Source organism: Solanum verrucosum, unplaced genomic scaffold (genome assembly GCF_900185275.1).
Source record: "Solanum verrucosum unplaced genomic scaffold, falcon-dt-bn FXZP01000298.1, whole genome shotgun sequence".
NCBI classification, from domain to species: Eukaryota; Viridiplantae; Streptophyta; class Magnoliopsida; order Solanales; family Solanaceae; genus Solanum; species Solanum verrucosum.
The window spans coordinates 546,085-571,586 of NW_026020113.1; the positions used below are offsets into that span (position 1 = coordinate 546,085).

The following is a 25,502-nucleotide window of genomic DNA, read 5'->3' on the forward strand; positions in this document are numbered from 1 at the left end:
TAAGAATATTAATATAGATAATTAGGGAAGTGCTAAATGGCCAGAAAATTTTAAAAACTATGATGTTTTTTTTTTTTTTAAACAAATGGATCTTTTTTCCATTTTTTAGTTAAAATGTATTAAAATCAAAAGAGTAAAAATATTTAAAAAGGTAAAATAACATAGATAAAATATCATTCTGGCCAAAAAGATTTTTCCAGATTATTACTCCCTCCGTCCCTATTTACTTGTCCATATTTCCTCTTTTAGATGTCCCTATTTACTTGTCCATTTTGATAAATCAAGAAAGGACAAATTTTTTTTTCCTATTATACCCTCATTTAAACTTCTTGAAAATTTAAACTTCCCCCAATATTGATTAGTTATCTTGAATAAATTTATTTTGGAATCATAATTAATAAGGGCAAAATTGTAACTTCCCTATGCTAATCATTGTTGCCTTAATATGTGTGCCATTTCTAAAATGGACAACAAAATAGGGACGGAGAGAGTATTAATTAAACACTATTTATAATATATATCATCAAGCTATTCAAAGTTGGCTTAACATTTATAACATTCAACTAACTCTCTAATTAATGTTTTGTGTCAACGAAAACAACCAACAGGGCATTGACATCTATAATTAGAGTTCAGAACAGACTTCCTCCTATTTATATTAGTTATCCACCTTATTATAAATAATTATCCAAAATTATTTATCAATTTATAAAATCAAGTTAGAATTAATTATTTTTTTCTCATTCTACCCTTCTTATTTATGATTTATATTAAGAGTTTTTTTGTGTAAAGAAAAATTGGACAATTAATATGATGAAGATTTAATAAACCGTGACTCAAAGATACATATCTCTACTATATCACAACCATTCACCCAATTGGATCTTAAACTACCTCTGAAGATCTTTATGTGAATTTTACTGTTTAACACTATTCTTTTAATTAAATAATCTAAAAAAGCAATTGGCAAGCTGATAATTTTCTCTTTTACGTTTTCGTTTACCTTTAATTAGAGATATTAAATTCGAATTCTGAAAACAAAAATACTTTTGATATGTATAGAGAGTGATGCTCCTCTTTAACAACTTGCGCTAGGGGCAAATCAGAGCTACAATTCTTCTTACGAAATTCCTATAAAATTCAATCGTTTTGATCCAAACACTATAAAAATGAAATCAAAATTTGAAACTTATGAATTCTGAAGTCTAGTTCTTTAAATTGTACATATTCTATAGTCTTTTACTAAAAATAGAGGTTTTAGACTAAAGCTACTCAATTCGACCATATCCGTAGCCAAAACACTAGCTTTGCCCCTAATCCAGAAACCTTGTAATTTGCCTTTTCTTAAAATCTAAAAATAACTCATAAACTCAAAATCCTTTTATCATTACGCGATGTGAATTCTCAAATTCATGAACCTAACAATTAAACTTTTTTCAAATAAAAATGTGACCTGCAGATTTGATGGTAGATACCTAACTTTTGCCAAATGTAAAGATCAAATAAGTTGAAAATGTGAAAACTTTTTTCATGCAGAGTCTAGTCCAAGAATAAAAACAAGAAAAGTTAGGTCATTTTGGTCATTTTAATCAAGGTATTGTCAATCACTGCCACAAAAAAAGGATCACTAGTTGAAGGAAACAAAATCATATTATTCTCCCCTTTCAAAATTTTCTTTTTATAACTCTAAATAGTATAAGCTTTTTCCTGTCTACATCTATCATTTCCAATCTTACTGTCAACCTCTTTTCATTTCCACAAAAGCCCTAACTAGGACCCTTTACACTTACCAATATAATACCATTACTACCCCTAACCCCCGCCCCCCCACCTCACCCCATTTCTAGGAAAAATATCAGCCAATCTATGTTATACATTTTCAGAAATCAAAGTTCATACAAACATCATAGGTTTTCTTTTTTTATCCAATCTATGTATAGATTTTCAGAAATCAAATTAAGTTCATACAAAACATCAAAGTTTTTTTTTTTTTTTAATCTTAGGAGCTTACTCCTTTCATCTCACTTTATATGACATGAACACAGAGTATGAAGATCAGATTATCTTTAACTTTTAGTGTGAATTCATAGTCTTTGAGTATTTCGATATAAAATCAAAGAAAGCTACTCATTTAGTCTTGAATTATGTGATAGTATTTGATGGTACATGAAATTAGGGAAAATAAAAACTCCTTTTAAAACTTGTGATATAAAATAAAGCTTTAGAGATATGTTTAAAAAAAAATGCTTCTTTCCTTTCGGTTAACTTTTTAATTCTGATTTTTTACGTGACATGTTTAACACCATCAGATAAAGAAATTAAGACCACAAGATTTAAATTCTGTGTCAAATTCAAACTAGACAAACAAGTAACTCCTCCGTTTCAATTTGTTTGTCATAGAATGTCTCTTTTTATTTTGACAACTCTTTAATTTAATTTTTTACATTTAAAAAGTATTCTACGACTACATTCTACATATCTTTTAAGACAACAAGATTCAAAAATATTCTTTACTTTCTTTGCTCTAAATCAAGACAGAACAAACAAATTAAAATAGAAAAAATAAAATCGAGAAATAAAATTATTTTTTAAGTAACAGATCGAAAAGAAAAATGTATCACATAAATTAACCAAAATAAGATAAGAGAAACCAATAGTTCAGCCCCCCCTCCCCTTTCCCCAATCTTTTAACATATCACCCCCTCTCTCTAAATTCACTCTATTTTATTCCATCATGTATCTACCAAACCTCACATGGTCATCATAAGCAAGCAACAAAAAAACCCTAATTCACTATAAATCTATTGGTTCTTATAACCTACTCCCTAGCTCCCTCAATTACCCTAAAAAAATTTCTTATCCATCTTGTTTTTCACCCCTCTTCTCTCTCTCCCAAACAAAAGATCATCAAATCAATCAAACAAAAAAAAAAACCCACTAAGATCAAAGATAATGGAACACAACCAAGAAGTGGATTCACCAAACTCCGTCATCATCCATCACCACCATCATCACAATCACAATAACAATTCGATGACGATGTTAGCAGGTAATAATAATAATAATTATCCTGCTTCATCGTCATCGAATTCTCCAACAACCCTAAGCCGATACGAGAATCAAAAACGTCGTGATTGGAACACGTTCGGTCAGTACCTAAGAAACCATAGACCACCACTCTCTCTCACTCGTTGTAGTGGGGCACACGTGCTTGAATTTCTTCGATACCTTGACCAATTTGGTAAGACTAAGGTTCACACTCAATTATGTCCATTTTTTGGGCACCCGAACCCACCCGCACCATGTCCTTGCCCATTAAGACAAGCCTGGGGGAGCCTTGATGCACTCATAGGACGGCTTCGAGCCGCTTATGAGGAAAACGGTGGAAAACCCGAAACTAACCCTTTTGGTGCAAGGGCAGTTAGGCTTTACCTTCGCGAAGTTCGCGATTCTCAAGCTAAAGCTAGAGGAATAAGTTATGAAAAAAAGAAACGCAAAAAACCAAATCCTCAATTATCATCATCATCATCATCGTTGCCACCACCAAATGGAAATTCAAGCTAATAATAAGATTTGTTTTTAATTAAACAAATCTTATTTTTTTTTCAATATTGTATGGTATGTATGTCTATTTTCTAGTTAAAAAATAATTGGAACCCTTTTTTTCCCCCCTATTATTATTAGTACTATTTATGGGTATTGAAATTGAAGCATTGATCTTGATCAGTACTTTTTTACTAATTACTATGCAAATGATGACAGCTTTTTTAGAAGTGATAGTGGTATTAATGGAAGTGGCAGTGGCAGTGACTGTTATTTATTAAAATAAATAGTAACATTCTAATTATCAAGTTCTAGGTGAAATGTTTTTTTGTGCTATAGATATTATTTTTTTCCTCAGTAGTGTTTCTCGTATCATCTAATTGTGATTTAGGCAGTTAATCATTTGAACAAACGGTACCTGTTTGTTATAGATCTTTTTTTTAAAATCTAGATGGAGGATCAATAGTGGTTTCACTTGTCTGTTAGTGTGACTCAGCTAGTACTTGATCAAACCTCGAGCAATTGTTTGCTATTGATTTTTTTTTTATCACAAGAATCAATTGTGTTTTTACTTATCTGTCAGTGTGACTCAGCCAGTACTTGATCAAACCTCGAGCACTTGTTTGCTATAGATCTTTTATTTTAATCACGAGGATCAATAGTGTTTTGACTTACGTTTCAGTGTGATTCAAGTCTAACTACTTGAGTAAACTTTACTTGTAGATCTTTATCATTTGGTATGGATATTTTTCACTTATCTTAGCTGAAAATAAACCCTATTTTTGATTCGTTATCTTATTTCAAAGATTTGCTTGTTAGATCATGTTTTATGTCGTTTTGTTCTTTTGCAAAAAAATTAAATTGCAAGTGTAATTAGTAGACTTTAGCAAGATATCACATGTCAGCTTTGTCTAGGGCTGGTCTGTGTTTTACAGTGCAAAATAGACACAATTTCATCATCGATCATCTTTTTTTTTCATACTTAATTGGGTATTTTTTTAGAAACTTATGGTATACATAATTGGCTAATAATATACTATACATTGTCAATGCATATGAATTATGATAACAGATTAAATTACATTGGTGATGACTATAATATACACTATCATTGTATAGTATAAACTTAAATCATATTGGGAATGAATTTAAGCTATATATACGTTATATATATAAAGAAATTTTATAATATTAGAGACAAGTCTATTCGTTATTTCAGGTTTTTACCTCCCCCCCTTTTATTAGGTTACTATTATCATAAAAGATTTATTTTTATGAAATAATGGTAAAATCTACGTATATTTTTATCTTATTCAGATTACACCTACGACATCATACTATGTTATTATGTTTTTTTTTTAATTGTAAAGTATATTTTGTGGATTGTGTGTGAAAATGTTTCAGGGGGTGTTCCTCAGTAAAGATCATATGACATCATTTATTAAACCAAATCCATCACCCATAGCTTCATTGTGTCATCTCCATCTTATCAAAATGTTCCCTAAAGAGTTATAGGGGCATTAAATTTAGAGAGGTACAATTCACCATTCAAAATGTTACTCCACTAATATTATAATATATAGTTAGATATTGCACATTTATGGCCATTTATCCCTGACCACAAAAAAAGACAAAACTTACCTACAAAATACTAACTAGATATGGTTGCTCCCTCAAGTTATGGCAAAAACTATAGTCCATTTGTGGTAATGTGAGTTGTATATATAAAATATATATAATTTAAGTTGAATACTTGTCTTGAAATTTTTAGAACATGCATTGCTTTTCAAGAATTCGATACATATTTGATAATATTTTTAAAAGAATTCAAGCCACTTAATAACCTAGTTGCTACCAGCTATATGTTGTTTGGACCTTCAAAAATGTGTCGCACTAGAGACAAATCCTCCAAAAACACGTATTTTAGAGAATTTGATAAACCCTACGACATGTTTGATGAGTTTGATCAACATACATAACATACCGTTACTCAGTTACTCCAAAAATTTATTTAGGCACCTTGAATAATGCTTAGATTTTGAAAGATTTAATACACGTTCAAAATTATTTTTTAAAAATCCGAACAATATATAGTCGACTAGTAGAATTGGTTATTGTAATTTTTAGCTAGATTACTTGAGAATTACACTAAAATATTGTGTTACATCTCCTATTTATAGTTGTTAAGATGCATCATTCTAATTCTTTTTTAATTGTTAGCGTGTTGTTTTATGTCCAATAATTGACTACTCTTGGAGTTTAATTTAGGAACAATTAGTATTAATCAATGTACTATATATTGTCTTTCCATGTCTTATTGTTTTGAGTAAATTTGAGAAAAACATTATCTTAAAGAAGTGATACGCATGTTCTTTGTTCTTACTCTCAACATATTAGCCAATGATAGTTTGTCTCATGAATTTTGTTTGCCTAATGAATTAATATTTATTTTAGTTAGCAGTACGTAGTGGCATAGCCATATACCATGAATGAAGGGCAGGCAACGGAACATTCTTAGTCAAAAATTATATTGTCTATTAGAAAATTATATTAAATTTATAGGTTACACATTATTTTTTGTACATAAATATTAATTTTTGAATAACTTAGTGAAATTTCTGATTTTACCTCTAATCAGCGGCATGTCATGATGGTTTTTTTTTTTTATAGATATGTGATTATATATGTCTAGGTTAATTTGTCATGAATAATATTTGGTTAAATTATTGGCATGACTAGTTAGACCCTTTGGCTATATCGAAATGTTATAGACTGAACTCTAGAAACTCTTTGGCAACCAGGAGGTCTTCTAGAAGTAATCGTTCTTAAAAGAGTATTTAATAGCTCACTGATCAAATATTTTTATTCGAAAACAAATGGGACTAATTAGCTATCTATCGAGACTATGGACTATCAAAATATATGGGGGGTAGGCCGTAGGGGGAAGTTTTTTCTGCTCCTTACACTTGTTCATTTGATTCAGTCCATCATTTTGAATCGCGGTCTCAAAAACCTATGACAACTTGCTCAATAGTCAATACCAAACTTGAATATAGTAGACAAATAAAATAAAATAATAGCAAGAGTGATTTAACTAAACTCAATTTATAGAATCGCCACAATGATATTTCAATTTTTTTAAAAAAAAATTAAACCTTGTAATGTAGAGCTAATTACTTGAACAACAGACAAAAGAAACTACAAACTAATCCACTAAGTACAAGAAAAGAGGACATGTACAAACATTACCTCTTCAATACAAGATCAATCGCATAATCAGAACTTTCATTAAAAAAATTCAAAATATAAAGAAGTCGTGAAATCTTTACTTCTTCCTAGTTTTATTGCCTGCAGTGTAATTGAATGTTTTGAACTTAAGGACAAGTTGTAATTTTGAAGATGTGGATATTTAACACACAATTTATTTAACAAACCTCGATAACTTCTCCAATTAAAGGAATATTTATTTATTTATGTTCTTTATTATATTTTCTTAATGCATGTTTAATTACCTTATTTTTAAAAATAAATAAATAATTGTTGTTGTCTTGGACCTACCATAATGAAACATGATTTCTTGTCTGCCTAAAGCACACCCAAGTTGCCTAAAAACTAGTGTTAAAATATTAATAGTGTTAAAAGCATTAGGGAACAACAGTAAAATTGATTAGGAACATTCTCAACATATATGATTAGTGCTTGAAGAGGGCAAACATGTATCCAAATGAATATTAATTACTCAAAATTCATGATTATACAGCTCAAACCAATAATTATGGAGTATTAGTTTACCCTACATAAAATAATAAATTGACGGTAAAGGGTTGTTTGGTTGTTACAAAAAATTATGCATGTATTTGAGATTAATTATTTATGTATCAGTAGTGTAAGCATTAGTTATTTTTACATATATTAGTTATACATAATTGTATCTAGTAACCAAACACTGTACTTTGTGTGTTTAGTGTTATATATAGCAACTAAAATACCACCAAATAGAGTTATTTAATAATTAACTTCCTAAAAAATATCCTTATTTTTTTAAGTATCATATGAAATTGAAAATGGGAACATAAATCAATCAATCATGTGAAATTGAACTAGTTGTTGAAACTAGAAAGTGGACTAATATTTGATTTGATATACAACTACACAGATAATTCATGTGAGTTATAACAACTTTATTATGAATTTTTTTGTTAGGGAAATTCTAGAATTTGTAAAAAGTGTTGTAAACCAAAATAATTAAAAAAAAATCTGATTTTTTGATAAATTTTTCATTATGGAAAGGATCATAAGAAGGCAATATTTCTAAAGTCTGAGGACAAGATAATTATCATCATAAATAATTAGTATTAAAAGATGATGATCGATGAGATCTCATTCTTCCCAATCGAAGTTCAATATTTCTTCGATCCCGTTCATGTTTTTTTTTAATTATCCCTAATTATTTATCAATTTTGATAAATTAAGAAAGGACAATTTTTTTTACCTATTATATCCTCAATTAATTACATTAAAAAGGCAGAACGTGTTGAAATCTTAAGTTTTTAATTTATCTACTTCATAGTTAATAGGGATAAAATGATAAACTAATTGTCAATTATTGTTTTCTTAATAGGTGTGTCAATTCAAAAGTTGACAAGTAATTAGGGACAAAGGGAATATATAGTAAGAAAAGTGTTTTCAGTAGTGAATAAAAAGCAAATACCTATAAGGGTGGCTGAGTTGGTACAACGATCAAAAATCGATTTCTTCTACCGACGCTTTTAAGTTGAGTCACAAGTCACAACAGACTCAATTATCAAATGCGATTTCTATTTTTTGTGTGATTTGTCAGCCTTGGAAGTAAAATAATTCTTACTTTGTAGAGAACGTAATTCCCTTTTAATGGGTTATAAATAACATAAATCTAAACTAATCGGACCAACGAATATCAAATGGTCTAAAAAATATAAACAATTCAATCATTGAAATTTGATGCTTCAAGCTCTTATTAATTCAAACAAATGTGATAGTTTCTTCGAAGGGTAGTTCAAGTAATTATTTCTTAGGTTACTTTCTGATATGAGTCAAATTTTGGTATTAAAGCATGCGGAGGTCTTGATTATGAGTCTCACTGTTATTCGTTATTGAGAAAAATCACTTGCTTAGCCCATGAAAAAAAAATTCAAATTCACAGTTGAAAGAAATGATAATTTTTTTTTTTGTAAGTGTATTTATATGTTTAGATTATTAATTTTAATGAGTTGATTACACATTCCAACAAAATCCGTGCTCAAATTTAGCAACATGTATTTGAGTTGAGCTCTAAGTTTGAAATTCGATTTAAAAAATATATTATTTGTGGTCTTTTAGCTATATACGTTTATACAATTGGTTCTTTCATTAATTTATTATATATATCCTCATAATGAATAAATAATATTATATTTCATCAATCTCTATACTAAATCAAATAATTCCAAAAGAATTCTTGTGGATCCAAGCACGTTTATACGAGTTTGTTAAAAGAAAATACTTTATAGTTGTACCGCTAACCCTAAACAAATAAATCTTGATTAATGTGAATTAATTAACATTATCTTCTTCTTGATCTTTTTTCACCCCAATTGTTTCTTTTCACTGTTACTATGATCAAAAGAGTGAAATAGTTGCAATGCACAATGGTTTAATAGGTAGACATATTAATACTACTCGTTGATCTGGTTTGTTTGAATGGTGAACAAGTTATATCAAAATTTTAATATTGATATTATTATATGGATATTAAATAATGTAATTAGATTATTTAATGAATATACTTTTATTGGTAATTCACTACAAGAAAACATGGAATTAACAACATAATTTGTCGATAATTTCCAATTAATCTGGTGCTAAAAACACTTCTTTTAATTGAATTTTCTTATATTAATACATCGCTAATCCATAGCTAAATGGAATTAGACATTAGGTTTTGCTATTCAATTATGACATTTGTCCGTTGCTAGTTTCTCATTTTCTAATAGTTATCTTTTTGACTTTTTCACCCACAATAATTGTGATATAAAAATAATATAACGATTTTTATATAAATGTGTCAGAAAGTATATCTATGCATATACAAACAATCTCAAAATTATTAATTTCAACGTAAAGATCTCAAATAAACATGAGACAAAATACTCTCTCATGCTATATAGAAATTGTCATCTCTTGTCACACAAATCAATTGTAGATCACTCTGTTATTATTTTAAAAATTTACACTTTTTTCTTAAAAAAATAATAACTATTTGAGTGTTCGAGTCTGTAATTTTATTGAAGAGAATTTGACTACTCGTGCAGTGGATGTATAGGCTAGCTCATGATGCGGTCAATTATGATATACTCAACTGATTATCTGAAAATCAATTCAGCATCGAGCTCGTAAAGTATAATAAGTAAAAATGAAATTAACTCAAAATAAACAAAGGAAATAAGACAAGAGAAAGGGAGTAGAGTAGTCAGATGAATGCTGTCATTTTCATATACTTTTGAGGTTCCCATACACAAAAAGAATATGAATATATCACATTACTATTACTATTACTTCATATTTTTTTGTCTAAAAGGAAACTAGTACGAGAATCCCTCACGCTATGCATACTATGACTAGTCAAAAACTATTTTCTATAATTTCATTCATATAAAAAAGTTTTTTTTTTTATTTAATCATCCGATATTCAAAATTGATTTCTCATCTTATCTAAATTAGTATCAAATAGGTGTATTAAAGGGAATAAGACATTTATTATTGAATTTATTTCATTTCTAAGATACGAATACTAGTTTCAAGTCAAGCGAAAATTATTTTTTAATTTCTCTAATATTTCCTTTATAGTGATCTATTCTTTTATCAAGCTTGTCTTTAGATAAAGTTTATTTTTCATTTTTTTTCTTGAAAAGTTAATTATAATCATATTTATAATTATTTGTTAAATTATAAATTTTAAATTATTTAATTTAATTTTAAAAACTTTTTTCAAGTCAATATTATCATGTTCCCTCTGTATTAATTTGTTTTTCCTATTTCTTCATTTTTATTTTCACCCGTTGATTGATATCCGCATTGGAATCTAACTATTCCAAATTCGTGTGGTATAGGGACCCATTCGAGGGAAAACACTCTTTATCAAGAATTTTTTTCGTTTATCTTATTTCTCATTGTTTATTAATAAAACAATGTTTTTTTTTTTTAGTAGTCTTTATTACTTTCAATTTTCTACATGACATACTTTAAATTATATCTTATGCAAATCAAAATAAGACAAATAAAATAACGTGGAGAAATTTTCATTTTTTTTTTCTGAAATAACTTGTAGTACTAGTTAATTACATCGGAGTAAACTTCTACTTGAACTGACCCTATGATTTGACATAAAGTCCAATGTTGGGCCCACGTTACCTGTCCAATGCACGTGGGCTCCTGTGTTTTTTGTCGGCCCATTTATGTACTTGCTTTGTGATTGGTTCGGTCCAATGCGTGTTGTTCACGATTATGGGCCCACGTTTATGTGGGCCGTTCAAAGTTGTTGTATAGTCTGTGTCAATAAGGGGCCCATTAACCTTATGCCTTGTCTTGTCTGGGTCAGTTCTTTTTTGCTTCTGTTTCCTTTTGTTTTTTCTTACGTATACATTTTCGTCATTATTATTTTCTCATAACTTATTGTTATTTTGGACAAGGAATATTTGGAATACTAAGCTCTATTATTTTAAAATATATTTGATTGAAGTAGGGGTGGATCCGATTATGTTATATGGAGTGGAGTGTTGATCGGATAAAATTTTTGAGTTTAAAAAGTAAAAATATTGCAAAATTGAAGATAGAGATACAGAGAGATTTGATAAGATGAGAGTGATCTCGGTGAAAGATAAATTACGATTGGTGAAATTCAGATGATTTGAATATGTAAAGAAGAGATGCTTGGATAACCCAATGTAGATGTGCGAGAGGTTGACTATGGATGGTTTCAGTAGAGGTAAAGACAGAGACGAACCCACACTTGTAAATGGAGGTGCATTAACTTCGTGTATATATATATTGAGAAACTAACAGAAACTAAAATATAATTAACAGTCTAAGTGTCTTTGTGTTGTTGGTACAAGCTAGAGGAATTATCCATGAGACCACATTTTCTAGTTGAAGCTTATTTCACTATTTTTATTTTAAGTAGCTGAAAAAGTAATATTGATGCACCAAAAGTCTTTAAATCATGAGTTCACCTCTGAGTAGAGATAGTTGAATAGGTAACGGAAAGAAGTAATTAAATAAGATATTAATTTTTGTTACTATTTGTTGTCCCTTATAATTTATTTATCATATCATGTTATTGTAGTTACCGTTACCTTTTCGACACGTTTTCAGGACTTTTATTACTCTTTGTTGTTCCTTGGTGCGTCTTCATTTGGCATGGAGAACTTTTGGCCAAGGAATAGTTGGAATGCTAAGTTTTTATTATTTGTAGATATTTGATTGAAGTAATTTTAATATATTATTTTTCTTGACAATTTTTGTCATTCTGCCTCTGCATGCCTTGTCACTTACATATGTACAGTAATTTTTTTGGGGTACTCTATCTCCCTCGTCTTATATAAGTAATAGGAGTACACTTTTTTATATAAAGGTATATAAAACAATATTATATACAATATTTTCCCATAAATATAATCCCCATGACAATGAGAAACATTCCTAGTTGGATGCATCACAAATTTAAAGTAGTACATAAGCAGACGATTTATGCTGTACTGAGGTGGAATAAACATCACCAGCATACCAGTAACACAACTACCAAGTTGCAGCTACATATAAAAGTCTTAATAAAATTTAAAATTATTCACAGGATCATATCAATATATTTTTTGTAATCCCAGTAACAGTTTCACTTCTCCGCACAAGAAATTTACATTCTTATCCGGGATCGATAACCACGTAGCATTTCCCTACCTTTCGGAAATCTTGAACACACCTGGTACCGTAGCATATATATACGTATACATGATACAAAACTCACAAATTTTCAATAACGCTGCGTATGCCTGCAAAGTGAAAAAGTATATAGCTAATCAGCTGCTAGTAAGAAATATTGTAATATAATTCCACTGCATTCTCATATGCACAACAATCATATTCATAACCATCAAGTTTATCAATCAGTGAAATTTAATCAAGAATAATCAGAAATTGAAAATGCATTCAGCAAACTCAGAACATCTAGTAGCATTTTAAAATCTATCTGCTCGGGACAGTCAACAGGTCTACAAAATAAAAATAATTTTGAGCAGAACAGTGGAAACATCTATCAGTTCATATTTACTGAGATGCTTTTGATAATGCCAGCAAGAACTTCTATAATGTAACTGTAGATCTAAAACTTGTATTTAACCAAAAGCAAGCACATTTTGCCTCCCTTTTCTAAGTTACCAGGAGAGTTTAATCAGGAATCGAATTGTTGACAGACAACAAGGGCGTGGCTCCGGTTATCATCCCTCTAAAATTTCTTCCAGTTCAATGTCTAAACAAGATGCCAACTCATGGGAAAGCAATCCAACAGTGTCTTTAGGTCCCTAAATAATAAAGTATACCGCCTTTGCTAACAAACACAAGTGCTATACACTAACAGCAGAATCCAAGATCTACTTAAACAAGAGCCAATTAGTCAAACGTTGGAATACCCCAAAACTTGGTTATTTCAGAAAGCGAGTAGAAATGTTACTGGGAGAGAATGACATTATTCAACATATTTACTTTGTTATTATATCTAGTAAAACAAGCAAATAAGAGGACATGAGGTTCCCGAATTGCTTACGTTTACTGCTTCAATCATTTGCTGCTTCAACTGTTAAACAGCATATAGCCTTATCACCTGATCTATAGTGGCACGACAGACAGGGCATCCCCACTTCTTTCCCTTGATTTCATTCAAACAAGACATGCATCCAGCCATATGGCCACAAGGGATGCAAGCTCCTTCCACAGGAGCATCTAAGCATATTACACAAGATGAAGAAGCACCATCAGGATTTTTGCTTACGTGTATTCCAGAGTTCTGAACAGTCACAGAAGACAAGTCAATTGGACTGAAGTCGATTGATGGATAATGAATTGGCCCATTGTCTATTACGTCATTTGTAAGAGGAGGAGCTGTTGGGACAGATGCGGTAACTAGATTCTCTGGCATTGATTGGACTACAGTAGACGTTTCACTCGGAACCTGGACTTGCTCTACTTGAGTGCCACTTGAACTGGCGTCCTCAACTTGACAGCCACTACTACTAGCTTTCTGTGAAGCCCCTGTAAAAGAACTACCATCATGACTGGCAACCTCAACAGGGTTAATCCAAACCATTGATGTTTCTGTTCCTGATCCTGGGTGATTCTCGTGATAGGTTGGTCTTTGTTGTGAAGCAGACTGAAGAGAGGCATTAATCGCCATTGCTAATTCCACATCCTCTGTGGTTGATGGAGCAGTTGCAGGGACCACAGGGGTTTGAGAACTGAAAGGAAATGCTGGAAGCATGACCTGAAAATATGGTAGAGCAGCTAAGATACGTTTTTAGCTAGCCAATGACTACAAAAATCACAGTTCAATGAGTTCACTGGTAGCATAGTCCTTGTTACAAATTCATGATAATGATAAATTAGTAATCAGTTGGAAAGCAATAAGTAGATCTAGACATGACTGCAAACTTAGCTTTTGAAGAGAAAGGATGTTTGATATTTCACCTGAGGTATGCCCTTGCATGCATTGCAGAAAGATTGCAATTGCTGCTTTTCGCTTTCCTGGACTGCTGTAAGTTTGATCCTTGCTCCTGCAATCAACATTTTGGAAGTGGGAAAGTGATTTAGAATTAAAGTTGCATACTGATATAATGAGTTCTTTGACTTAAACAACGGAATCATGCGACAGACAGATAGTTAATTGTGTCCTGGGTTCCCAAAGCCAATATATTCATTTGTACATAATGGAGCAATCATTTCAAATCTTTAAGCTAGCAGATGGAGTTTCCGAGAGTTTTTAGCCAATTTTTTTTCTTATGTTTGGGGCAGGTCAATTTTCATCATTTAAATATACATCTGAACCCATTCATCAGACCTCACTTGTGGGAATACACTGGGTTTGTTGTTGTTGAAACACATTCATAGTTCAAGTTCTGCTAAAGTTGAGCATTTTTGGCCCAACTAACCCTTGAAACTAACAAGTAATGATGAAACCACGTGCCACCATAGAAGGGGTGGAATTGGGGAAGAAGACTCGGTATGGCCTTCTGTTTAGACCATTGCTCATGTGAGTGGCAAATGGTTTCACAATTAGTTTTTTGGTCCAGTAAGTATCATTCCGCTAGTTGGACCAAATTTGCTAAACTTAAGAAGACTTGAGGGATGATGTGAGCTCATGTGTATATTCAAAGAATGAAAATTGACCTACCATAAACATAACAGACAGTTTTGGTTAAGACACAAGTATTTGAATAATGTTCTCAATTCTGAGGTGAAGGTATAGCATAAGCAACACACAATATGGTTCTCAGATGCTTAAGTATGTATACAACAGTATGAGAATGAGATGCAAAAGTATTATCATTTCAGACACTCGGAGTAAATTTGACCAATAAGGACTTAAACCTAAATGTCAAGCACAAGCTTGGAGAGAATGATCTTTGCAATTTGATTAGAACAGCTGGCAAAACTTCTAACCGACTTGAATAAGCTCTCAGCAAATCATTGCATAGCCCTATAAATAATTTTCAAGACCCAACAACAACAACATACCCAGTGTATTCCCACAAGTGGGGGGAAGCCCCATATATATATATATATATATATATATATATACCCACACACACACACACATTTATCTATGTATATTGTATAGACACTAGTACATGCTGTCATTAGAGCACTACGTTACCAGTAATGGAAGTAATAGAACTGCCTTATTGTGACTTTCAAACTAAATAAAAATTGCATAGCCCTTCCCCTGATTATGAACTATGTCACCCCAATTCTTCCAAGGGACTTTTACTATATCAGAATACAATGTACTTACGCCTAGCTCCTTGGAGTCTACTCTTTATCAATTGGGAGGGCATTATCCCTCGCTTTCGCCTCCAGCGCTTCGGGACTATGCATGAAAATTAACAAATAAACATCTTCAAATGAAAATATTTCATTGCAGCTATAGGAACTCTGGTTGAAGAATGTAGGAAATTACTGTTTGAAATATCGGATATGATAACTGCTGAATCAGGCTGGCTGAAATTTGGTTCTTCCATATTGGCCTTCCATAGAGCAACTATTGTGCGCGGCTGAGCATCCTGGTCAAGATATAGCTCTACATACGTTAATAGCATGAACCATATGACTTTTTAGAACAACAAACAGATTGTTTTCCCTAGCTCATATGAGAAGCATATGATATGAGGAGCAATCAGGAAAGAATACATGAAAAAGAGTGGGATTTTGACATTTCTAACCAAACAGAACCCAAAGGTATGGAAGAATGTAATCTACTAGAAAAAGAAAGAATCTAAAGACTCACAACATCGCAAGTCCACCTGAAGGTTTTGCCCGAAGATAATGATCAAATTTTGTTTTTTCACAAATGATGTGGTTTATCAAAAGTACACTTTTATGAGTAGAGATGACAAATTTCTAAAGTTTTTGAGAGCATTCCAAGGAAACCATTCAGGACTAGGACTAATAGGTAAGAATATGAATTCAACTCATTGCTTAACACTTGAAGTCAAGTATATGAATCTAGTTTGTCAATCCAGTATAACCTATGGTCATTAATTAAAATTTAGATATAGTACGTTAGTATATGCTTCTCTGTATAGGTCTATGACAAATAAGAAAAAGATTAAGTATCCCGTCATGAAAAAAATAAACAGTCTTCAGATCCCACCTATAACATTGTAAAAGATTAGAAAACGAAACTTACCTGGACAGCTGAATATATAGCAAGCTCCAACCTGAAAGGCTTTCTGAGGTTACGGGAACCGCATGGTAAGACGACCACCCAGCTATAAAAATGTGGAATCATCATAAGTCCATTTTGATAGTAATGGTAAAACATGAATAAAAGGCAAGAGCAAATTATTGAACTGTATAAAGAATCGGCAGCAGCAGAAATAAGATACATAAATCAAGACCATGCAACAATGATCCAATACATGGGATAACAAGCAAAACAAGGTTAAAAACTATATGTGAAGGTGTGAGACCAATCTAAGAAATCACACACCAGAGCCTGCCATCTCGATTAAATATAACCACTTGAATATGCATTAGTCAAGTCTGAAAGAAAAATCCTACAAATGGCTCTGCTTATAAAAAATTATATTGAAAATAAAATGACCATTATACTCACACTTTCCGACTAAGCAACTGTGGTGCCAATAGTTCAAGGAATCCAGGCCCGTAAAGTTCCCGTAGCCAACCAGAAAATAAGCAAATATGGCTCTAAACACATACATGAAAAAGAAGGGTGACATGTGTGAGAAAATAAAAATTAGAACATTATCCTCGCATAAGTTTAAGGACTGAATTAGAAATATAAAACTGAAGTGTGAACATATACCTCAATTGCACGAACAACATTGCTGAAACCTTTAATTCTGGCAACATCAAGGGGAGTTTGGCAGTCATCATTCATTATCAATGCATTAGCTTAAGATACATGAGACAAAAGGAAATCAAACAAGTCAAAAAGGGGCTGATAGCATAAAAGAATCAGTCAACAAATGTACCAGTTTGAGTAGTTATACCTCTATGTGAAAGGAGTAACTTAACCGTCTGCTCAAGGCCTCTTTTTGCTGCATGATGTAGAGGAGTCCCCGCATGACGACCTAAAGATGTATATAAAGGTATTAAAGAAGGATCAAACAGATATCCATAATATACAGAACAGTTGAACATCACTGGTTATGTAAATACAAACATTGTTTCCTACATAAGAGCTGAGTGCCACATTATATGGTGTGACAAAATAAATTTGGAAATTTAAAACAAATGAAATACAAGTATCCTGATAAATTCAGGACACTTCATTTGAATCTAGATCAAAATGGAACTTCACAAAACCTATGAATATGCTAATTTTTATTTTTTTTGGTAAAGTAATTAAATGATATTTTGTGACTTTGCATCTTCTGAATATGCTAATTAATTAATGAGGGATATATTGGAAAATACGTATAAATGGTAGTGATACTTTTGCCTTGGAAAAAATAATTTTTTGCTTTTACTTTTTTGAAGAAGCAGAAACTTTTAGCTTCTTCCCAACCTTGGAGAACTACTTTGCTTCTATTTATTAGCAGTTTTACTGATTGGCCAAACACCTCAACTTTTCAAAAAAGGTGTGCTTTTCTCAAAAAAGAGAAGAAGTGTTTTTGGCTCCCAACCTCTTGGCCAAAGAGGTTCCATTTCACAGTTAAACAAGTTGTTCTAATTTCTAAACGATAAATTCAAATGTCAGCAGGTTTTACAGTTAGCTGAAAAGATAATATCACCACTAAAATAAACTACCATTACTTTATATGCTGGTGACCTATTTAAGAGAAAAGGGGGAGTGTGTTATGATGAATGAAATGAAAGCATGTAAAATATGTTAATGTTGGGGAGTATTTCTAAAACAAATCTATTACCATTTCATAACACTAGAATTGATCATACTGTTATTATTCCCAAAAAACATTAGCATTGATAATTTTCTCATAAAATAGATGCAAGAATTAGTTACTTAATATGAAGTCTAACAAGTCATATCGAAACACTCCTGCCCCCAGTTACATACACAAAAGAAAAACCTGTCAATCAGCTCCATGAATTTTCTCTCTTTTAATCCACTCCATTATAACACAGAAATTTCCTGGTTAAATCACAACCACAACTTACCATTTTAGCATACAATCAGAAAAGATCATTACCTGGACGGTAAGCATCGACGTTGGCACCCAATTCTATCAAAGCTTTTGCAACATTGTAAAGCCCTGGATTCATGCACGCCACAATCAACGGTGTCTTCCCTTCCTTATCTATCCACTGAAACCAACCCATTTAACACATTATAACAACAAATTCCTGCAATATTCTTGATCATAATAAACACAAACACTATCTACGTGAACATCACAAAGCATAACTAGTCCTAAATCCAAATTAAGGAGGAAGCTTTGGGTACATTGACTGCCAGCATAAAAATAGTCTAATCATGATGAATTTGTGAAATAGAAATGTTCCTGCATAGAGCGGATCGATACCCGACCATTCATACCGTGGATCCTAATTAGTTCAGATGGAGTCATAGCTCATTTGATTGATATAATTATAGCTTCAAGTTTACATCTTTACCACAATAAAGCAGAAATGATCAACAGTCAACACTCCACCACAGATATATAATAATCAATCAAATAAACCATAACTAAGCTATTAAAATCCAAAATTAACTTCAGTCAACCATCAATCTTAACTAAATTCACAGTCTCTCATAACTATAACAACTCAATCTCATCAAATTCATAACTCTTTCCACTCAAAAATCTTTAAAAAAATCTCCAAAATTAGATTATTTTTTTTTAATCAAAAATCATATTAATTCAAACAAAAACATTCAGATAACATAAACACTCAAATTACACAAAAAGAAAAAAAGAAAAAAAAAACTACAATACCTCAAGTCCAGCGCCTTCACGGTGGAGAGATTTGATACCTTCAACATTTCCATAATTAACTTGCTGATACAGAAGCTCGCCTTTGGATTGCTGCTGCCCCATTGGAGAAGAAAAAATTGAAGAAAATTAGCAAAAAATTTCCTCTCTCTTTATTTTGGGGGAAAACTTATTGAAGAAAGAGAAATGGTTTTCGGGTTTTAAGTTACGCGGTGTAGGTTGGAAATTTGTGGGGTAGAAATAATAAATAGGAGAAAATGTAGGGAGTTGCTTAATTAACAAGGATTTGGACAAGTAGATAAACTAATACGTCTAGAAAGAGATTGTGTTATTTCATCGAAATTTCAAAGAAATTCAAATATCCGTTATTTAGGGTGAAAAGATAAATCGGATTCACTCTAGTTTGATCGAGAAACAAGTTATTTTGAGATTAATTATTTTGTAATTAATTTTCTTTGATTTGTTATTTTGTTTTTAATATAGAATAAAATAACATTATTCTAAGTTGTACCGCGATTTTATTCTAAGCAAACATCAGATCTAAATTAATTCCAAAATTAACTATTCCTTTATCTTTTGCACCAAACGAGTCATAAATCTCATTTTTTTGGCTAACAAAATTTCAATATGAAATTGGGAACTTTGACCCGATATTCCACATTTTATTTCTATATAAAAATATATAAACTTACTAGTCTACTTCAATTATATTTTAAAATTAGACTTGACCTAATTAGTATCTTATTAGATTAGTAGACTTCCTTGTTTTTTGTCTCTATATTGGAGGATAACTTTGGACATATGCAATTGAAGTTGAAATTTTATGTTTGTCGTGAGATATATTTGCATGAAGTGTGTTCTTATAAAGGCTAAATATTGGACTTTTTTGGCCTAAAATATGATATGACTTGCAAAGGCTAATTTAAAATATTTGTATGAAATTCGACCTTGGGTAAGTAATTAAGTTAAAATAATTGACTAGGATTTGAGCATACTAATATGGAAGGTAATTATTTATGGTCAATCTCAAATCTGAGTAGATTCTTTTGAATTGTTCAAACACCAATGCTTCTGTTTTTCAATTTATTTTATGTTTAATGTCAAGTGAAGACTTTGAAATGTGATAGACACACTCATATTTTATTATATACTATAGTTCCTTGACAAAGAAAGAATTGACAATTTTTTTGGTAATTACTTCAACTTTTATCACCAATGAAAAATAGATTTATTAAAATAAATTCCATTAACAATAAAATTCAAATCAAAGATCCATTTAATTAAGCTTCTCGAACAGACCATATCTGATATATTTTCTAGATGGAAAATGAATTAATGTTTCATTATGTCATCCAGCAAGTCTGTTTTGGATTAACAACTTTTAAAATTGATAGTCTGAACATTTCATACTATTAGTCTGATGATAAAAAAAAATTCAAAACTTTTAATTTTAATTTATATATATCATAATATTTATATGGATAGAAAAAATCGATGGATTCAACATTTCATAGTATTTGTGTAATGGTACAACTTTTAAAATTAATAATTTTATATTATTAAATTTAAAAATGTATCATTCCTTTTTAATGAACTATCGGGATGACTCAATTGATTAAAAGAGTGAACATGAGTAGACATCCACCTGAATGACTCAAGGTCGATCCTCCTTGATGCATGTGCGCACAAAGTGTTCGCCCAAAGAATAGAGACTGTCACAAAAATATCAGGATGACTAAATTGATTTGAAGGGTATACATGATCAGTAGACATTCACACGAATGACTCAAGATCGATCATATTCGATGCCTGTACACAAAGTGTTCACCCAAAGAACAAAGACTCTCACTATCACAGAGGTTCATAAATAATCATAGCTGAAACATACATTTTTATTAACTCATTATTAGAGAACTTTGGAAAGGAAAAGGGCAGTTCCAAACGAAGGACCCTGGGGCAAGCTTCCCGGTGTCCAAGTGTCAAGTCCCGAGGGCTTGTGTCCGCCGAAAGCTTCCTATCCCGTTTTAACATAAGATAGAGTTCAACATATTTTTTGTTAAATTCTTTTCACATTACAACATTATATTAAATTTCTAAGCATATTGTCCCTACTAGACCTAGATCCTGGTCCAAAAACTTTCAATTCTTCCCTATTAGACTTCAAGCTCCTAGCTTCTTGCCTAGAAATTTGGTAAGAATAATTCATCTACACTTCCTCTGGAATGGCTCTAAGTACTGATAATCTTCCAATGTGGTGCAACATAACATAGGTAAGTAAATGCAAAAACTTAAAATATACTGATGATCAACTAAAAAAAGTAACTACTATATATTAGTATAATAGTATCCTCCTAGTAAGTAGTAATTAGCCCCCAAAAAGCTTGATAATGTGAGGATACTTCTTTACACTCCCTAGTGTATATGATTTAAATTCAATAAATAAATAGCGTTTTGTTTGAATAAATAAATGTGCATTATGTTTAATGGCTTAAATAGAGAGACTAAAAAAACTTGGATAATCAAAGAACATGATCTTTTATTTATTTATTTTTAAAAAAAAGAATAGGAGCAGAGGAAGGAGAAATGGGAGGGGATTACCATGCAGGAATCAAACTCAGGTGAAGTTTAGGTAGCTAACCAAATGAGCTACTAAGATTTTATAATAATGAATAAAAATTAGATTAGCTTATAGGCTACAAAATAAATAGTACTATATCGACAATTCGACATACAAAAATTAGCGACAACAACTTCAATTTAATTACTAAAATGACCTTGGAGGTGATTAATATTGAAATTTTAACCCCACTTGTCCATGACAAACTTCAAGTTTTGACCAGAAGGGGATTTATACTCGAAGCTTTGCTATGAGTACGTTAAGTCAAAAATTCAAAATGCATAACAAAAATTTGCTAGCTACGAATAATATTTAGCTATGGATTAACGACGAAATAACTATACCTTGTATAATGTGTGCATGAGTTGGGGAGTGTTACTAGACACTCGCAAAAAGTTACTATATGAATCACAAAGTTACAATTTATATTTTAAAATATTCATTATCTTCTTATGTTATATAGTCATAAAATTTGTATGATCTTTTTGAACTTTGAATTAAACTATTTGAATATTCATATCTATCAACAAGATTTTTAAGAACAAATGCCAATGTGTTGTATTGAAACAAATGTCTCGTATTTTATTAACTTAAAAGAACATATACCAAATTATATAATAAGAAATGTGAGACATACTTTTTGCATATGATCTTTTTTTTTTTCTTGAGAGCTAAACTTTATTTCATACCAAAATGAGCATTGAACATGACAGATAAAGGGAGGAGAAAAACATTGTGCTCCCACAATCTTCTGACACTATAAACAAAATAACTAGACTAACAAATAACTATTATCAAATTGAATAATACTCAATAAAAATTGTGATTTTTTCAGCTAGGTAGTGCCTTTGATATTTTTCTTGCTTTGCCATACATTTATTGGAGCGGTCAATTGATTCAAAATTCGAAGGTCTTGAGATTTTGTCATGTTGTTCCTCTAAAGTTACACACAATAAATAGTGATTTGAGAAATGAAAATCATTTACCACAATTATATGCCAAACACAGATAGTATAACATCGAATAATTGGATCTTGTTGGCTATTTTTTTCGTTTGGCCCTTGGTCATGTTGGTAGTGGACAAAGGTATCACAATGTGTGAAGTTTCCACTATCATTTATCGAGGGTTTTTTCATTAATGTGTATTATGTTTACAATATGCTCTAGTGAGATTTGCTTGGCATCCAGACATCTCTCACACACATTAACTACGTGGAATCACTGAGTGTTCCATAAAGGACAAAAGTTATTATATAAAATTACAAAAAATGAATTCGGAGGTAATATGACCTTAGTTTATTCTAAGGTGTTTCTGAGATTTTTGTCATAGCCTATAGAGGTACTTGCGTCTTATCTCATATCTATCTAAATTTTTTTTTTATTATCGTCAGATTGCTTGCATCTTTAACTAAACTCGCCTTGAATTAGGGTTGGCAATGGGACCGGGTCGTCCGGCTCGAGACTCGTCTTGCCAGATCCAGTCCCGTTACTGTTCGCGGTCTGGGGGGATTTAGGGTAGGGGGATCGGTTAGGGGACGGTTCACCCTTTGGTCCCGGTCGACCCGATCCGGTTCTGGCCTGGCTAAACAGGCCTGTTTCGCGAGATCCCTTTTTTTTATTTTTTATTTTTCAAATTATATTCGTTGGGGACCGTTGGGGCAATAACTAGTGGGCCCTCAACAGATTTATTCAGCCTTTTCACTTCCCCAACACCCCCTACCACCCCCTACTTTTAAAACTTTAACTTAAACCCTAAAGTTATAATAAATACACTTTAACCCATTTTTAATATTATAAATTTCCCTATCCTTCATTATTTCTTACAAAATCATCTATTTTCTATATCCTCTCATTCTTAAGTCTTAATTTTTTATTCCATTTAATTCTCATATTATATCATAATATATATATTTCAATTCTAAATTTTCATATTATATCATAATATATTAATTCTCATATTTGCTATCAAGTATTGGAGTTTCAAATTATAAGTTACAACAAACTGCAAGCTTCAAGAATCGGTTATAACGTCTGCTATTAACGCAGACCTTTGGTACATTCGTTTCATAATATTTATATTTTATTTTTCGCAATTAATTTTTGTATCATTATTTATTTTATATTACACTTCACATTTAATTAAATATGAGTTCTAGCAAAAAAGATACCGGTAAAGGAAAAGAGAAAGTAGCAAACACCCTTAGTAATTTATTTAATTTTAATAAAAAAAGTAGTAAGGAAAAAAATAAAAGTAAATGTGGTGGTACTTCTTCTAAATCAATGTCTAGAGTTAGATTTAATACAAATGATTCTACTTATGTTGATGATACTTCTTATGATATTGATGCAAATGTTCAATTCGATCATGAAATTTTAGAACGATGTTATGGTAATATGAATCTTAATCTTGATGAAAATTCAGGTGAAAAAGTAGAAGTTGATTCGGGATAGAAGAAACACCTACTAGTCCGGTGACGGAATTTCCAACTGAAACTACAAATCCAACGGAGCTAAATTGTGGACGCCCCCTCTGTACCTCCTACAAGGGAGAAAGTGAAGTATCAACGCCTTACAACTTCTGTTGTGTGGCAATTTATGACTTTCGATAAGGAAAACTCTATTACTATTTGTAATAAGTGTAAACAACCTTTTAAACACACTACTAAAACAACTGTAAAAAGAGACTTAAAAAAGAGACCTCATGAGGTCTCTTTTCTAAAAAAAGAGACCTAAAAAGAGACCTCAACGGTAGGTCGCTATAATGTAGGTGACTTTTTTGTAGAGACCTCATGAGGTCGCCAAACAGAGACCTCACGACGTCACCAATAAATTTTCCAATTTTTTTTAAAAAGAGACCTCATTAGGTCGCAATTTCATAATTTACATTTGTTTTATTTTTAATAAAGGTGGCCTTATGAGGTCACTATTATATTATTTATTTTTATTTTATATTTAAAGAGAGACCTCACGAGGCCGCTTTATTTCATAGCCTAAAATATGAAATTGCCAAAAAGAGACCTCGTGAAGTCTCTTTACTGCATTTCTAAAAAATAAACTGCAGAAAAGAGACCTCATGAGGTCTCTCTACTGCATTTCTAAAAAATAAAATGCAGAAAAGAGACCTCATGAGATCTCTTTTATGAAATTTCTGGAAAATAAAATGCAAAGAAGAGACCTCATGAGGTCTCTTTTTCTGGAAAAAAATTGACAGCTTGTAATTGTTTTTGCAGCTGCTCATCACCTGTCATATTAATTCAATACCTTTCTAATTAGCTAAATCAAGCTCAAAGAGCTTCCAACAATCAACTAATACAACATATTTACTAAATATTCTCTTTATCAACTCAATATGCAACTCACCTTCAATGTTCGAAATTGAACGAAAAATCATAAAATCCATAAGTTATATAACATGATTTCAATGTTATCATGCATTCATAAAACAAATAAGTCCCATAAAAAAGTCATAAAGTAAAGAACTTAGATTATCTATTACAACTCTAAAAATCACTAATGCGGTAGTGTGTTTGCCACATGATCATCATCTTCTTCATCACTACTAGACTCATCTGTCATATTTCTTTGTTGGCCATAGACTGGATATCGAGTAGGTTGAGACTGAGAGGGTCGATGAGGGAAAGTGA

The 25,502-nt window shown here is 31.3% G+C and overlaps 3 protein-coding genes across 4 annotated transcripts in view; 2 read left to right on the forward strand and 1 right to left on the reverse strand.

Moving 5' to 3' along the window:
* The window catches only part of LOC125825643 (germin-like protein subfamily 1 member 7), a 318,424-nt gene that overhangs the window by 161,791 nt on the left and 131,131 nt on the right, over positions 1 to 25,502 (forward strand). The window lies entirely within an intron of this gene.
* On the forward strand, positions 2,705 to 3,767 carry LOC125825647 (protein LIGHT-DEPENDENT SHORT HYPOCOTYLS 4). Its single transcript, XM_049504974.1, has one exon. It carries the CDS (start codon positions 2,953 to 2,955, stop codon positions 3,562 to 3,564), a length of 612 nt encoding a protein of 203 aa, XP_049360931.1. The 5' UTR covers positions 2,705 to 2,952; the 3' UTR covers positions 3,565 to 3,767.
* On the reverse strand, positions 13,257 to 19,449 carry LOC125825623 (putative E3 ubiquitin-protein ligase XBAT35). 2 transcript variants are annotated; one of them, XM_049504947.1, is made up of 10 exons: positions 19,245 to 19,449; positions 18,498 to 18,612; positions 17,337 to 17,417; positions 17,150 to 17,238; positions 16,940 to 17,031; positions 16,511 to 16,592; positions 15,782 to 15,884; positions 15,617 to 15,691; positions 14,293 to 14,378; positions 13,257 to 14,089 (listed from the first exon to the last, which is right to left on the reverse strand). In XM_049504947.1, the coding sequence occupies exons 1-10, from the start codon at positions 19,344 to 19,346 to the stop codon at positions 13,409 to 13,411; spliced, it is 1,506 nt and encodes a 501-aa protein (XP_049360904.1). In that variant the 5' UTR covers positions 19,347 to 19,449; the 3' UTR covers positions 13,257 to 13,408. The 2 variants fall into 2 exon arrangements, with proteins under 2 accessions (XP_049360904.1, XP_049360905.1); XM_049504948.1 differs by lacking the exon at positions 15,617 to 15,691 and having other exon boundaries at positions 19,245 to 19,410.

Bases quoted from the DNA above. Each gene is read 5' to 3' on its own strand.
- LOC125825647 (XM_049504974.1), top strand. From the start codon at position 2,953: ATGGAACACAACCAAGAAGTGGATTCACCAAACTCCGTCATCATCCAT.
- LOC125825623 (XM_049504947.1), bottom strand. From the start codon at position 19,346: ATGGGGCAGCAGCAATCCAAAGGCGAGCTTCTGTATCAGCAAGTTAAT. The intron at 17,239-17,336 runs GTATAACTACTC...ATGTATCTTAAG, and splicing joins GTTACTCCTTTCACATAGAG to CTAATGCATTGATAATGAAT. The intron at 14,090-14,292 runs GTGAAATATCAA...CCATATTTTCAG, and splicing joins CATGCAAGGGCATACCTCAG to GTCATGCTTCCAGCATTTCC.